Below are 16,411 nucleotides of genomic sequence, written 5' to 3'. Positions count from 1 at the left end.
TGTGTCATTGCGCCCAAAGGTAGGAGCCCAGTTCCACAAGCACGTGACAGTCTCTGGAGCTCAACAAGTCACCCAGCTAGACCACATGGCAATATCATTATAATCCCGGGGTAGTATAATTCTTTTCTTTTTATTCGTGGTCAATTCTCAGGCTTCGTAAAAGAGAGAACGCTACAATAGACCATCCCTCATGATGTTACAATAAATCGATACTTTCTTCCAACCTGAGCCGTAACACCAAGAACAGCGACATCTGTCACTGCATCACATTGTCCAGAACCAAACAGCCAAACGCATAAGAAACCCTTGAACCTGGACTGAAAACTTTCCTCGGGGTATAAATCTGCCCAAACTCATAAACCGTATAAAAATAACATGCTGGTCCTGCCTGAACTCCTTTGATGATCAACCACCTGGTTCATCCTCTGCTCCTGTCTGCCGTGACATTAATTCTGCCCACTATTATCTTGTCAGGTCTCGTTCGCGACATCACATCCCCTGGGGACCACCCATCATTCCATTCATCCCCTGCATTTGCTGCATCTGTTGCATCTGCTGCTGTTGCATCTGCTGTTGGTGCATCTGTTGTTGCTGCTGTTGCTGCTGTTGCTGCTGCTGCATCATCTGCTGTTGCTGTCGGCGCTGCGCCATTGACGCTTGCATTAGGTTCTGAGCTTGTCCCATGCTCTGCGTCTTCATTTTCTCGATCACGTCTGGCGGAATATGTTCTTGGCCACCATACTTCTGAGCTACTGCTGGCATCATCCTACTGAAAAGCAGTCTGGCCTGTTGTTGCATTTGCGCTTGAATTGGATTTTGTTGTCCCATCTGCCCCATTTGTTGTTGAGCCTGCTGCTGCTGGACTTGTTGCTGCTGCTGAGGGCTCATCATGTTGCCCTGTTGTTGGGCCTGCTGCTGCCGTTGCTGCTGCATCGCCTGGAAAGCTTGCAGGTTCATGCCGTTGGGCATCATCTGTCCGCTGACTTGACGCTGCATAGGACTATTGCCCATCTGGCCATTAACTTGGTTCATGCGCATCATCTGTTGGAACTGTGCCTGCATTTGAGGGGTGAACTGTCGTATCTGGTTGCCCGACATGTTCTGCATTTGCTGAGCATATTGAGCCGCCAACTGCTGCTGCTGTTGAGGGCTTATCATATTACCCTGCTGCTGTGCCTGTTGCGTAGCCATCAGTTGCCTTTGCATTGCTTGCATCATCTGCTGTTGTTGCTGAGGGCTCATATGGCTCATGTTGCCACTGTTAAGACCGTTTTGCATGGCCATCTGCTGCTGTTGCTGCACAGCACGTTGTTGTGCCAATTGAGCCGCATATTGTGGGTTCATTTGGTTCATGCCCTGGCCATTCATCATCATGCCTTGACCTGGCTGCGAGTTCTGTGCCATCATAGCTGGTGGAGGGCTTGCCTGGCTCATGCGAGGGGTTGCCACCATGGCAGGCCTGTTGATCGGAGTACCTTGTGCCATGTTGGGCGTTGAATGAGGCATTCTTGGTGTGCCGGAGGGATGGCTCTGTTGGCTGCCCCTGGAAGACATGTTATGAGCCATAGGGACAGACATTGCTGCGGCATTTTGCACGACAGAAGACGGCCGAGGGGGGCTGTTTGCCATCCCAGAGTTGGTCTGTTGCATTGGGACACTGGCAACCATAGGAGACGACATATGCTGAGGTGTACCTTGGCCAGCAACTGGAGAAGACGCCGGTGGTTGAGTAATCTGAGCCTGGAAGCGGGGTTGTGCTTGCGGAGGCATATTATTAGCTATTTGAGGCGTTCCCACAGCTGCGTTATTGACTCCGTTGGTGACGACATTGTTCTGAGGATGTCCGTGTTGTGGTTGGCTCCCGTTGACTCTCTGAGCATTTTGGTTGTTCTGGCTGTTCTGATTCGCCGCTTGGGCGCGAGCTTGAGCTTGTCGTTGAGCTTCTGCCTGTCGCATCTGGGCTTCTCTCGCAGCGGCCTCCCGTCGGAGTCTTTCTTGTTCAGCGTTTTGTTTCTGAGCCAGCGCAACCGCATCTTGCTGCTGTTGCTGTTTCGCTTGTTGCAATTTCCTGTCATTCTCCAGCTGCTTGAGCTTCTCTTGTTCCTTCTTCTCGGCATGTTCTCGACTGATCTCAGCCAAAACCTTAAATCGCTCGAATCGAGGCTCGAATGCTGATGCACCGCCTGAGGCATCGCCATCGGCTGTGCCACCGTTCTGCGCTCCATTCGCATTTGGTGCAAGACGCTCGTCGGCAACCAGCATGAAGCGTTCTGTCTCTGCAGCAGCGGCTTCGTCCGCAGCCATCTCGGCAACAGTTCGTTTGCGTGTTTTGGGTTGAGGTGGAGCCTCTGCATGCTTGGGGTGACTCATTGCCTCCATTAGGATAATTGTTTCTTCAAGGTTCTTAGTAGGCTCAAGCACCAATGGCGCGTTTGTTGCCAACAGGATCTGCCCCTCTGCAGCATGAATATTGCTGCTGTCGAGCTCTGTCTTTTCACGTTTCTGGCGCTTTGCGGGTGGCGGCATGGTACCAGCTGTAGGTGTCGGGGGAATAAGTGACATTGGTGTGGACGGGGGTTGGCCAAGGCCATCACCCAGTCCTCGCGGGGTGGAAGCTTTTATTAACAGGTCCATCTGTAAACTTTCGGCCGTCGGATGGAGCACCATGGTAAAGACCCGTGGTTTGGTCGCCCTGTCCTTTTGCTCCTCAGGCGCTGGCATGACGGGGGCATTTTCTTTTTCAGCCACATCATTCCCTTTTGAGCTTCCATCTCCATTTGACAAATTCTCTTTAGGAAAAGGAACATTCGGCGATGGTGTGAGACATTGGTTATAGTTATGGATGGAAGACGGCATCATGGAACCCTTTCCTTTTGTGGGTTTGGCAACGTTCTTCGCTTGCGCAAGAGACTTGTGGTCGTGAACTTGAACAATGAGACATCCATCATAGAAGGGCACACCGGCATCGGTGAAGTAGGAAAGAAGATCATGGGGGATCGTCCGGCTTCTGACGTGATCGAGGAATATTTTCATCGGTGACTTGTACGGAAACACGCCATCTTGATTATCGAATCGGAAATGTGTTGTGTGTAGATGGCAGACAAGAGAGGGAGGTCGGCCGGCAAATTTGTTCAGGATATAGGAGTCTGTAACAACTTCATTACTGTTAGTGTATACGCAACAACACGATAAGTCAGAACATCGCATACTATAGGGTCGAGGTTCCGCGTCGTGGCCAGAGTGGTCTGCCGCTAATGACGCTGATCGTAGGCCAGCACTATTCCTAGAGTGCCGGCCCTGCAACTGCGATGCGGTTTCTCGTCGGGCTCTGTTGACAGGTCGGACGGTTGATGCGGTAATGGCCCTGTCGCTCGCCGAATGTGGCGGTTGCTTGGCACTCGGCGGAGGTTTCTTTGCCGACATTGATGGGGATGGGGATGATTTTGAGGATGTTATAGCGCCATTCGTCTGGATACCAGGAGGTACTGGGCGCTTCACTTTGTTGGCGACATTTTGATGGACTATAGGTCCAACTGGCGCCATCGTGTTGTGGTCGCGCTGCGCCGCGGGGGCTAGCGGTTATGACGATATCTCGGCCGATGTGGTCCGCTCGACTTTGGTGGAATATTTGCTTAGGTCGCAAACATGGATATTATGAGCGAAACGGCACGATGCGGGATTCAAGGTTGATTTGATGAGAATAGGCTGGTCGCACGTTGACTTGATGGATGATGCGGAGTTGACCGCGGCAGTCTCACGTTAGGGGCGCGAGTATCTCAAAGAACCGCAAATCGAGAACAAAGAAAATGGTCCATGAGAGGTTTTTCAAATAGAACAGAGCCGTCGATTTCTTTGTAGGTTTTGTTGCGTGGTGTCTGGGGTCGGATATTAATTCGATGATGGTTCACGCCTTGTCGCCGTATCACGGGAGCATTCCCTTGGATGAAGTCGGCTCGATTACGGAAGTTCACATCACGTGACGAGGCGTGAACAAGCGCATCGTCGCAAAAGCAAGAGGCATAAAAGGTTTACACACAAAATTCAATATCTTCTAAACAAGGTAGATGAAATAATTGAATAAATACACGCGTGCTCGTGTCTGTAAATAACCCTTAATAGCATATACTAAAGTTCAAAGGTCATGGTATCTCGTGCCAGATTGCGCAAGACGCGTTAGTCTCACTCCTGGCCCTGAACTCGACGCGCCCAATCATCATTCAGCCTCATACTATCGACAACCACAACTCCACGTCCTCGTCCAACTCTTTCAGGGCGCTGCCACCATTCTTGGCTCTTTCCAGCCCTCTCAGCTTCAGACTCGCTATCTGCCAATCCACCAGAGCCACCATCAGCTCCAACAACCAGAATGACGTCATGTCGAAGCCAGGTCTGGAGGGTGGTGATGATGCTGCCATCCTGACCAGAGAGAGCCTTCTGGAGGTAGATGACTTCTGGCTGGAGGTGTCGCAGGATATGAACGTGGCCGTTGGGTGTAGTGAAAGGGAGAACCATTGTCTCCTTTTCGACCAAACTTAGAGCCTGTGAGTAGATAGAGTTAAAAGAAGGGCTTGCGGATTCACTACGAGTTGTCAGCAACAGTACGATTCGACAGCGTAAATTAAAGCATACAGCTGGTTCTTTGACTCTTCAGCTGGGGTTTGAACTTGATCGTGTCCAATGTTAGAAAATGAAGAGCTCAGCGAAGTTGGCGGAAGGTTACTAGTAGCAGTATCCATAGTAGATTCCTTCAAACCAGGAGCGTAAATCAGAACAAATAGCTTAACCTTGGAGTGATCGATGTTTCGAGGGATGTGGGAGAGGATAGACTGGAGCGTGTTAGTGCGCGGCCTCGGAGAACAGTCTGGTCAACTTACAGCGTGCTCGTGGAACGAATCCTCCTCTTCAGGCACGGCGCCTGTCTCGGCAGACACCACAATCGCAACCGTCTTGCGTCGCCTATTGCCGCCGACGAGTGGTGACGACGTATCGGCGGGCGCTCGTTCTTTCTTAGCATCTGCTTCCTCTTGCCAGGGGTTGGTATCGTCAAAGGGGCTCTTGTCCTCCTCGCGAATGCTAGCCAAAGCCTTGCCCATAGCTGCACTCGCAGCTGCGACACCAGCCGCCACAGTCTTACCTGTCGAGTCAAAGAACTGCTGCGGGCTCGGTGTTCGCCGTAGAGCACCAGACATGCGCGAGCCCCAGCCTCCGCCGGCCGCATCTTCGTCCGCGGGCGCAATTCCATGGCTCTGGCCATCAGGTCGTGGTGGCTTCTCGGGGCCCTGAATATCGCGCGAATTGATATCTCGGGAACCGTGGGTTTGATTATCACCTGCGCGAGCTTGATTGCCGTAGTCTAAGCCGTAGTGGTCGTCTTCATCATCTCCGTCTTTTCGCTGGCTCCATACCCAAGCAGCCACGCCCACAGTAGCAACTGTAAGTGTAACTGCGAGAGGGACCCAGTGGCTCCAAACTCCCCGTCGCGACCGCGACGATCCGTGATCGGGCGACATTTACGCGGCGCACTGTCGCATTGCTAGGTGGAGGTGATGACGCCAATAGCAGTAGGCGCAAAGGGCCTTTTCGTGCAATTCGAGTGTCGTGAGTTTGTGGCTCTTGAGCAATTGCGTGATATTGGTGCAGCCGTTAAAGTAGCGAAGCCTGGGGCCAGATCCGATTCTTGTCGATACGCGGTGGTTGGTGTAATCGGCATCAACAAGCCAGTGGAGCTGAGGCCATCTACCCCCAGCAACAACGGGGTCAGCAGCCCGAGGGCCGACAAAGAGCTCAGCGCAGCGTTTCAGGGGCTCAATTGCGGGGGACTATCCAATAATCCGTACCGAGGTCGGGCCCAGTCCGTCCACGTGAATCCGTGTGGGATAAGATGTGGCTGTGCGTGACGACAGCCACAGCTGCAGCCACAGGCGGGACAGCACCCCACGAACGTACATTTTTGATGTCTTGGCAATGGATTTGAGTGACTCTTCACTTCATATTTGGCTTCATACAGCAACCACGGCCCTCACGTTGGCATTAACAAACCAACCCACAGACTGAGGCCACAACGGACTTCTACCAAAAGTTGACTCTGTCTCAGATCTTTCACCTTTGTATCAGTAAATCAACAAGGAACCCCGCGGTGTTATGCCCCACGCTGTATCAATGCCGTCAACTGGGCTTCAAGCCCTTATTCTTTGCGGGCCTGGCTCGTCATTCCCAACATTCACCTCTAACCCCGATGAGAGCCCCAAGGCCCTCCTCCCTATTGCAAACCGACCTATGGTCTGGTACGCGCTTGATTTCTGCTATCGAATGGGCATCACAGGTCAGTCAAGTTTGGTGCTATAGGGTGACTCATTGAGTATATCCGTAGATATCTCCTCACTCTCCAATTATGAAAGGATACATACTGATAACTACTAGACATAAATCTTGTCTGTCCTCCTACAGCATCCGAAGCTATCTCAACTGCTCTGAACACTAACCTTCATCTAACTGCGCTGCCTTTGCCGCGACCCGACATTCTCTCACCAGTAGATCTTGATCAAAACACAGGCACTGCTGAGATCCTACGACTGCCAGAGATTAGGAAGATTATCACTGGTGACTTTGTAGTACTCCCTTGTGACTTGGTCTGCGAACTTGGAGGAGACAAGCTTCTACAATCATGGATGGTCAAGTCAGCTAGTCTGACAGACATGCTTGGAACTGCCAGACTTTCCAATGGCCATCGATCAGTTCACAGCGGCGCACTTGGCGTTTGGTACGACACAAAGGCAGTTGCACCTATCAAGAAGGAGGAGACAGACTTCATTGCGACAACCCCATTGCCTTCATCTCCTGTTACACCATCAAAGGGATCTCTCTTCTCAAACTTGTCAAAGCTGGTGTACTCCATGCCAACCGACTCCTTGAGAGATTTGACAGAAGACAAGGGCTCACTTCCCATTCGACACGGCTTGTTGCGTGCTCATTCTCGTGTACGAATGTTCACGACACACCGAGATGCCCACATCTACATCTTCCCTCGATGGGTTCTCGATTTTGTCAAGGATAACGAGCGAATGGAGAGTATTGGTGAGGATGTTGTCGGATGGTGGGCGAAGGCTGGCTGGCAATCCGGTCTTGCCGAAAAACTGAAGCTGGAGAGTGCCTGTGCCCAAGGTCGGGTTGAGGAGACCAAGGACGATGAACGACCCAGCTCGCCTTCCCGAGTTTCCACACCAGATAACATCCAAAGTGATTGGAACTCACACGGAGACACGACTGCCGAGACATCAGTGCCGAGTATTGCAGTTGATGACGAACCATCAGCTGCCGAGAAGTCGAAATCGTTCCAAGTCCCGCCGATCGTTGCCTATGTCCACCCGGGCGGGAGCTCAGCTCCTTTGATTCGTCGTGTGGACACGGCACAGCTGTTGCTCGCTATCTCACTTCAGCTAGCCAAGCTTCCATCACTCGAAGAGACAGGCGGAGAGTCACCATCACCATATGCACATGCAAAGAAGATCGCTTACCCTGAAGGCGTTAAAGCACGCACGACAATCACACAAAAGGACAGCCTCATTGCGGAAAATGTCACTGTGGAGGAGAAGACCTCTATCAAAGAGACTGTGATCGGCGCCGGTTCGCAGATCAACGAGGGTGCCAAGCTCTCTCAGTGTCTACTGATGGAAGGAGTTGTTGTTGGAAAGGCATGCAAGCTGACACGTTGTATTATTGGAAAGAGAGCAGTCATCGGAGATGGATCTGTTTTGACCGACTGTGAGGTCCAGGAGAATCTGCTCGTTGAAGCTCGAAGTGAGTTCCCGTTTCCCTACCCTAGAGGTGATCGACACGCTAATCAACCCACCCCTGCACAGCTGAGGACAAGGACAACAAGCTCATGAGCTCTGAGGGTTTGGAGGCCACAGAAGCTGAGATGGAGGAAGTCCTCCAGGACATGGAGGCTGACGCCGAGCAAGCAGTGATGGATTAACTTAGAATCTCGGATGTAACCGTAAACGGAGAAGCATTCAATAGAGTTATTCGCTTGCTTGTTTCGACCCAACTCTCTGCTATTCCCCTCACTTCCAATATCACCACTATGGTTGCATTTCACGTGTGGTGTTGAATGTTCGAGACTTTTCCTTACATCGCATGGTAGTATCGAGGCCCGGTACGTCTAGGCCGAATGGATGCCCGTCAAAGTGCCATCGCCACCTGGGGAATACGATAAGTTGGAATGGATTCACAGGCGAATGCTAAATTCAATATCGCTTGACGGGAAACGTCTGACTTGAGACCCACGATGTCACCTACCAACCGTGCCGAGCTATCCTTCTGGGGCAGCTTACCAACATGTCTCGCTTCACGTTCTTCCGAACAGCAGCAGCTCTGCAAGGAGAGCATTGTCGATCGGGAAATCGTACGACTTTTGCACTTTGGGATGTTTCTTACCAAGAACTTTGGGATATCTCTTTCTCGATAGCAACAGCACTAACTAACCTAGATGTGAAGCGCTGTCGAGGTTGGGGATAAGATCGACGATCGTAAGACGGGACGAAACTAATGCACTGTCACCCTAATCAAGTCACTTCACTTAACTCATTGAGGGCGTATTCAGATATCGTCCCTGTCCCGCTCTCTGTCCGCGCTTTGACGATGTAGCTGATCGGAAAGGTGTCACTGTTGTTGGTTCGCTTCCCTTCTACGCGTAAGCGCGCGTGGGCCTATCTAGGGAATTCGGAACCGAACCACGACAGACGGGTACTCCAGCCTTGCAGTGACATTCTAAACGTAAGACTATCGCAATGTCCACTCTGAGGGCGTGGGAAGCGACCGGGTGACCGCGTATCCTCTTTACGGCTGGAGAGTGACAGCTTGTCGTAAAGTCAGGTAGTATGCCACACCCGCCGAAGATCGAGAGAATATACTGAGATCGAAAGCTGAAGCAGAGGCTGTTGTTTACTAAGAAAGTAAAGAAAAAGTAGGGTCCAATATGCATAGATTGAGTTTCGTGGATCATCATACAGGGCTGCGATTGTTTAGATTGCCATGTTGAAACGAAACAAAGTGGCTTCATAACGGCTTTTGCTATAGATAGAATCTGCAACTCTTTTGACAGCCACGTTTGACGGTATTTCCATCCAATTTACAAACTTCCCCATGTTTGTTTATTGTCCGAAAGACGTCAGATATGCTTATTTCGCCCTTCGACTGCAGAATCCCACGGTCGCTCAATGGTCTCGAGTCGAGTCTGGATCTGGATGGTCTGGCCTCATCTCGCCTCGCCTTATCGCGAGCCGTGTCAGGTGTCGTCGTGGCGCGGTGACTGACATAGCACATACTGAGTAAGTCAAACAATATTATGTCACCAACGAGGTCACCGATGACAAAAGTCTTGTAAACTACTGACCCAAGCCCAAACGTATGGGACGATTTAGCCCAGAAGAGATTTATCTGTTTTAACATACGCCCTACGAAGTGTAAGGCAGTTGGGTACTTGAAACCAACCTAAGCCCTGAGTTACCCTACATGTTCTATAGCCTCATTGGTAGAATAAATCTCCTACTGATCGATCGATCGCGTCAACTGAAGGAGGCGCATTCTAGAACATGAAATATCGAGGATTAGTGTTTGGGAGGCCATGGTCAAGAGTCATGAGCTGCATAAATCAAAATCGAAAATGTCAATATCGTGAAATCGAGGGGCTCCGTGGAAACTGTTAATCCTTTTAGCGAGAGGTATTTACTAGGCCGCGGGTAGCTAAACTCCATTTAGGGAATGGAAGTCGTGGATAGTGACCTAATACAGCCAAGCGTAACCACGGCTCCGGTTCTGGGCGAAACTCTATCACTGGCTTCCCGCGAATCCACAAGATCTGGCCACTGGATAATAGCTTTGCCGCCAAAACAACAGTCTAGGGCAATGCAATTGTTGTGCCTTTCACCGTGAGAAAAAAAAAGATCGATGTTATTTTGAGGCTGCGTCACCGTCCACTAGCTGCCGGTCCGACGTATGTTAAGCAATGCCACGCGCTACCAACGGTCAAAACGGTCGTTTTGAGCCTGCATTCCGGTGCTATTGATATGCGAATGTCACCGTAAGCATGACCGTCTCGTCAAGAGGCGAGAAACGGTAGCGAAAGAGAGTCAATGACACCTATTGGCAAAGGTAGTATCCTGAGGGAGAGAGTCAGGGAATATTAAAAAAAGAATACGGAGTAACGCAGATTGGTCTGTGGCGGGTGAAAACCTCCGTACCTTGCTTTATGCTGTGTAAGAGTCTCAATCTCGGTCTCGGTCTCAGTATCAGGGCCAATTAATTATACCCTGACGTGCCTCTCATGCTGCAGATGCAGATGCAGACGCAGATGCAGACGCAGCCGCAGATTATGCAGATGACGCAGGGCCAAGGTTTCGGGAGACCAGAATCTCTAAAATGGAACAGGAACAGGAACTGCTACAGGGAGCAGGCCCTGAAATCTGGCTTTCCGGACCCCTGACTATCCCCAGTATAGTGATCTTCTCCCGCCCGCCGTCCGTCAGATCACAAACCTAGTTGGCGGGAGATTCACGGCGGGTGTAACAGCGGCTGCGGTGTAACTTCGATCTGGGGGGGGGGGGGGGGGTAGCACAGAGCACCCCAAGCCCAAGGAAACAAAAAAGTAAAACCCTGCAGTGCCAGTACCATATGGCATTTCGGTCTCGCATCGTGAAAAGTAGAGTGCATCGGCGATCTCATGGAGCCTGGGCTCACCTGGTATGATATATAGGCTGGGCAGAGAACCGAGGGAAGTGGACCACGAATACTCAAGGGACTGAAAGCTATCCAAATAGAGAGCACTAACATATACCACCGAGTTTGGATGACATTCTTCACATAGATCAATGTAGGGCAGAATACCAATAACTAGTTTACAGAAGCTAAGGTAACTATGTCAGCGGAGACTGACAGCTTCGGGACCGGTGGCCCAGAAGCCGTAGACCCCGGCCGGCCGAGTCCCCCACTCCAACCAACGCTGCCGGTCTCCTCCAAGCATTGTATTGGATGAGTTGAGAGTGGTTTCGCTCGCCCACGGTCCCGTCACAGTGAGAACCAGATGTGGACATGACCAGTTTGCCGTCGGCAAGAGTACGGGCCCGTCAATAATTTCTCAGTACTGACAAAATATGTTGGCGTTATTAATCCACTGCCAGTTGAATTACCTTGTTGCAGCCACCGAGAGCCACAATAACAGCCACAGCAGGCAATCTTGACATGGCTACACAAAGTCAGTCAGCCAAGACACGAAGCGTTATTCTCCTTATGGATCGAGGTACAGTAGTGTGCGTGGTATACTGCTACAATCGTCTGATAACTAGCCTGATAGATAGATTGTCAACCAGGGAGGGTAAGGACAATAGCGTATGATTACCGTAAACAGAGGGAGACAAACACCAAATGGGCCGCAGATGTAACATCGTCTACTCGATACGGGAGTCAAGGGATGCGGCCAAGGCAAGTTGACAGGTTGATAAGTTGGTGATAGTGATAGTCCCCAAGTCAATCCGGCAATTCCTGGGCCCCGTGCCTGCAAAGAGCTCTACACAAGGGAACATCGTGCACCCAATTGGGCCTCCTAGTGTTCGCATATGGCATTGCCAACCAAGGAATCCAACTGTACATCAAGGGCACTAGCCCAGAGGGACGCCGGCGAGTGCGTGGAGAAGGATTTTACTGCGCAAGACCACTTTTTGTCTGATTAGACCATCCTCTATGGAGTATGCAGAGTGGGCAGCATTTTATGATAGATCACTTAGAGCCCCAACACAAGGTCTCGACAGCTGCTGGGACTTGTGGCGCTTGGTATGACACTCAAGACTCTGATTGGTAGGATAACCTGCGGAAGTGTGCCCGCAGCTCAGGTGAGACTATGAGGTTATAAATCTATGATGCCATAATGAGAGATGAAGAAGAAGCTCCAACAGCAGATCTGCTCCACGGTCTATCATAAGGGAAATTCAGCATTCTCATTCTTGGTCATTCTCGCACCACACGAGACAGTACGAAAATCCTTCTCATATACTAGCATCTTGGCACAGCACATAGTGTTTTTTTATTTTTACTTTTGGGAGCTCGTATATTTTACGGGAGCAACGGCGCTGGAAAGCCGGGCCGGGGATGGATCTACCTTTGGGATAACGGGCTTGGCCTTTCCTCGGCGGGGGGAGGGGCCTCTTCCGTGATCCATTCCCATCTGTGTATGTAAGCTGAGGAGGAGCTCTTTGTTTGTCAGATCACGGGCCTCGACTCTTCAGCTCTTGAGTCAGCGGAGACGGGAAGCAGGGGAAAACCTGGTACGCGTGCCTAAAGTGCTCCCCTCTTTCAGACTCTCACTCTCTTGGCCCCTGGGCCTGAGTTAGACAGAGGCTAGGCACGGGAAGAAGTGGATAGGAACATGGGAGCACTCGGATTCCCGTCGGGGGCCCGTATGAGATGCTACGCTGCTCGGTATGACCAGCCCAGTTCAGCTCAGGACAGGGCAGGACAGAGCAGGGCCTGGCAAAGAGACAGGACGAAAAAAGCAACTTACGATGCCGTATGACGAAAGAACTGCAGATGCCGGGTATGCAGTTGAAATGGCCCTGTACATGGTGTAAATGAGATGAGATGAGATGATGCTACGAGCTGCACGCACTATTCGTTCACTGTCCAATACTGCACCGTTTTCTTAACATGGGATGCATATGTATAGTAGAAATGATGATGAACACTCTGTTTCTCATTAAGGCCGAGACTCTACTTACATCCGCTTCAGACACTGCAAGGGCAATGATGGTGAAATCTTATGGGCAGTCAGTACTCTGGCATCTTCCGTTCGTTTAGCAAACAAGGGCATTGCGTATCGCGTTAGTAACTCGGGCTCACATCATCCATTTCGACTAGGTACCTTACCTACTTTAGGTTGAGTTGCTGCACATTTTCCAAAGTGAGAGCAGAACAGAAAGAAACGAAAGAGAGAGTAAAAAAAACGATATATCACCAAACTGAAAAACCCTGCCCAGCCCATCTCAGGTGTCTTACCAGCCTTCAGCAATGTATGTGTGAGTGCATTACATTGCAAGAAGGGGGGGCGTGTAATGCTACCGCGCCGACAGGTCTAACCTGGACTGATTTACAGTGGGGATTAGAAGAAGAAAAAGTCAGATCTATGAAAGAACACCAGCGCCAACGCCAACGCCAGCGCCAGCGCCAAACAGCCTCTCCCTCCAATGGCTCCCTCCACTGAGAGGCCCCTGTCCCCTCTCCGTTCCTAGATTTGATTTCTTGGGAGGATCGCTGGGTCGCTCCCCGGGAAGATCGCCCGGCACTAGGAACGCTTTGAGAGCTGACACTGGCTAAAGGCAGTGCGCTCTTATCTGAGGTGCCCTGTATCTAGGCAATCACTGTAAGGTCCCTATTGTAGCGAGCGATACCTAGTGGGTGCGGGCCCCGCAGCTACCGTCCCGAGCCTCGCGTTAGTGCTTGCACCAGAGAGTTGCGCGATGCACTAACTTTTCCATTCCCTTTGTTATGACTTCAGTGTCCCAGCTTCCCTTATCACGCCTGGGAACGCGTCCAGGTCGCGTTTTCACTGGGGCTACCTACTACCAGTAAGGGAGCAAGAGTATAGTGCGCCTCGGTTTGACTCGATGAGCCAAGCAGAGCTAAGATGATGGGGTAGTAAGAGGGGTCACTCAACCCAACTCGACTCGATTTGACCCCTCCTCAGCAGGAATAATTCAATGGCCGACGGATAATAAACTCGGAGACATTGAAATGAAGAATTCGAGGGCAGCCTCACACTATTGACGATATTCCCTCTCCTTGAACAACTCCTTTGATCAAGGAGTTTCAACTCTATCAATAGAGTCAGTTGAATTCGGTTGAGTTCGGTCCTGTTTTTCAGTTTTCAGGTGTCAGCCGAGGCTCCTCACTTGTAAGCGAAACGGATGCCCTTTGTTCCATTCTCTCTCTTGTGTGTGTCTGTCAGTTTGGCAAGTCTCTCTTGTCTCTTTTGTCATATTGAGAACCGTGCGCGGCTACAATAGAATAGGTAGTTTTAGTGCGCAAACTTGACAGGCAAGGCATTTCCTTTCCTATCCTTTCCTGTTACGATAGGCGAAGCAGGGGCCCTAACCAGGCTGACTGACCACGCTCACCTGTCAATGGGAACTTAATTTGTATTCTATGCATATGGACTGTAAGGATAGATACCGTGGTTGCTCCGCTACCGTCCGATATCTCCATTTTCTCGAGGTCAACTCGAGCCCTTTTCCATCATGATGGAGATTTGAGTTTAGCCGCTCTGACGTTACATTCTTCTTTGGGTCTGGTCTGGCCTGGCATGGCTGAGTTACCCAGCACCCGGCACCTTTACACCTTTAACAATTGCCGATGCCACCCTTGTAAAGCTGCAATGCGACTCTGCAGCTCTACAGTGCAGTTGGAGTTGCATCCGCAGCAGACCTTCCGATGGTTGGAGTGGATGGATGTGCAGACCGACCAACAGAGCTTCTTCTTCTTCTTCCCGTCCAATGACATCACAAGAAGCCCTCCTCTGATGGAGTTTTCCTCCCGTTTGTAGGTAGGTAGGTAGGTAGGTAGGCAGGCAGACACAGTATGACCAGACCAGGTTGTCGTTGGTTTGCAGAGTCAGCATCAGCCGAAAAAAACCAACACTCTGAGACGTTTATCGGATCAGGGTCCACGAAGAAACTCTACTCGACCTACTCCTACAGTCTACTCCTTACACTCACTCACTCTCTGCACTCAACTCTATCCGTAATGTGCGGATACGAGCACACAGTTCCCGTGTTCTTGCAGTGATGCCCCATCCATCGCCAGGAACACCCGCAGGTCCCTTTCGTTTTGGGTGAGACCTGCACCACGCCTGTGATTACTTTTCACGAATAGTGCCAGATTACCTTCAATCACTCTACGCCTTTGCTAAACCTTCTCTCCTGCTGACCCACATCTTCACTTTGACTCTCGAGTGAGAGATATCCCACTAAATCGTTCCGCTCTTTTGTCTTGTCTTGTCTTGTCTTGAACAGTCTCGACACTACTGTATGTTCAGTCTCAAGGGAGTCGAGATATGGGGAAACCAAAAAGACCTTTCGGATGGGGCATGTTTCGCCCAGGAGGTAACACATCCAGGCACGCTCAGGAACATGAACCTTCTGATGGTCTTGGCTCGGGTCCCCTCGACGCGACACTGTCTCACTTGACGGCCTTTCTGAGCGACATTTCCACTCTCTCCCATTCCAGGCCCTGATCATTCCTAGTGATGATATCCATAACTGTCGGAGGCAAGAAAGCTAACAGTTTTCTGAGTGAGAAGAGACCGACCGAGACGATATGGAAGTACGTACATCCGTACATCCTTACACTAGATCTGGGGCACCCACACAATTACCTCAGAGAGAACTCCCACGCTCTGGGCGTGGCTTACCCATACTCACCTTGACATGGACATTGACATTGACAGGTAGGCCCTGTCCTGTGGCCCATGTGCGAGATGGATAGATTATGGAGATGGACATGGACATGGAGATGGACATGGAGGGCTGGCGTCAGTCAGTCCAGTCAGTGACACCTTTTCTCACCCCGGGGGTTATGTTCGTGCACTCATGCAGGGTCCGATATAGTCACCCACTCAAGTTCGCCTCGAGTCTTTCAGGTAATGGAAGAGTGAGAGTTGGAGTTGATGCATGATCGCACACCCACACCCTTTTTCTTTTCTTTTCCCTGGGATCCGCAGCATGGTCATGGTTCGGCGGCTGCAGGGGTGTCTATAAAGTTGTGGCTTCGAGCGAGGAACCGCCCCAGAGTCAGGGACGCGGTCTAATCTCACACCCACCCATCCTAGTCCATACCGCACCCCCCATATGCCGACCCTTGGTTCAAGCATATTCTCGACTGCCATTATACGTGCCTTTGTTCTGGTTCTTCACTTTGTCCCTATTCTCCGAGTCCTGCATTACTCAATGCCAGTGTAGTATTTCTTCATCTTTCACTTTCATAAACTCAACTTCTCGGATCAAGTTCCAAGTCTGTATTGGTCTCTTCCTCTTGCTGCTGTATAACTAACTAGTCGGCAACTAGTCCAGCTGAGGGCGTTGAGGGCCGAGCGAAACATCCCCAGGGACGCTTGATCATAACTGACACAACTTCATCCAAAACATTGCACTCACTCTATGCGAGCAATAAACCCACTCGTTCAACTGTGGATCTATCACGCCTCTCCCGTCGCCCTACCTGGACTGTTCCTCTTCAAGCAACAATCTCGATCTGAGCTGCTCGAGTTCTCTAGACACCCTTGTTCGCATTCTTGCCCTGGGGGTATTGGATCATAGCTGTGTCTCGCGGGTTCCCTACTAGCTGCACCGGCTGTGTTCAAGGATCTACG

At 50.9% G+C, this 16,411-nt stretch overlaps 4 protein-coding genes across 4 annotated transcripts; 1 reads left to right on the top strand and 3 right to left on the bottom strand.

Moving 5' to 3' along the window:
• Nucleotides 1-489: 489 nt before the first annotated feature.
• FPRO_00327 (uncharacterized protein) lies at nucleotides 490-3,543 on the bottom strand (the record flags this gene model as incomplete). Its single annotated transcript, XM_031225514.1, has 2 exons — nucleotides 490-3,155; nucleotides 3,210-3,543. The coding sequence occupies 2 exons, from the start codon at nucleotides 3,541-3,543 to the stop codon at nucleotides 490-492; spliced, it is 3,000 nt and encodes a 999-aa protein (XP_031076143.1).
• Nucleotides 3,544-4,179: 636 nt separating this feature from the next.
• On the bottom strand, nucleotides 4,180-5,510 carry FPRO_00328 (uncharacterized protein; the record flags this gene model as incomplete). Its single annotated transcript, XM_031225513.1, has 3 exons — nucleotides 4,180-4,579; nucleotides 4,630-4,826; nucleotides 4,875-5,510. 3 exons carry the CDS (start codon nucleotides 5,508-5,510, stop codon nucleotides 4,180-4,182), a joined length of 1,233 nt encoding a protein of 410 aa, XP_031076142.1.
• Nucleotides 5,511-6,159: 649 nt separating this feature from the next.
• On the top strand, nucleotides 6,160-7,975 carry FPRO_00329 (uncharacterized protein; the record flags this gene model as incomplete). Its single annotated transcript, XM_031225512.1, has 3 exons — nucleotides 6,160-6,322; nucleotides 6,421-7,797; nucleotides 7,860-7,975. 3 exons carry the CDS (start codon nucleotides 6,160-6,162, stop codon nucleotides 7,973-7,975), a joined length of 1,656 nt encoding a protein of 551 aa, XP_031076141.1.
• A 2,547-nt stretch (nucleotides 7,976-10,522) lies between these two features.
• FPRO_00330 (uncharacterized protein) lies at nucleotides 10,523-11,240 on the bottom strand (the record flags this gene model as incomplete). Its single annotated transcript, XM_031225511.1, has 2 exons — nucleotides 10,523-10,798; nucleotides 11,187-11,240. 2 exons carry the CDS (start codon nucleotides 11,238-11,240, stop codon nucleotides 10,523-10,525), a joined length of 330 nt encoding a protein of 109 aa, XP_031076140.1.
• Between the last annotated feature and the right edge of the window lie 5,171 nt (nucleotides 11,241-16,411).

This window comes from Fusarium proliferatum, assembly GCF_900067095.1.
Source record: "Fusarium proliferatum ET1 genome assembly, contig: FPRO_scaffold001, whole genome shotgun sequence".
NCBI lineage: Eukaryota > Fungi > Ascomycota > Sordariomycetes > Hypocreales > Nectriaceae > Fusarium > Fusarium proliferatum.
This window is presented reverse-complemented; position numbering and strand designations above follow the sequence as displayed.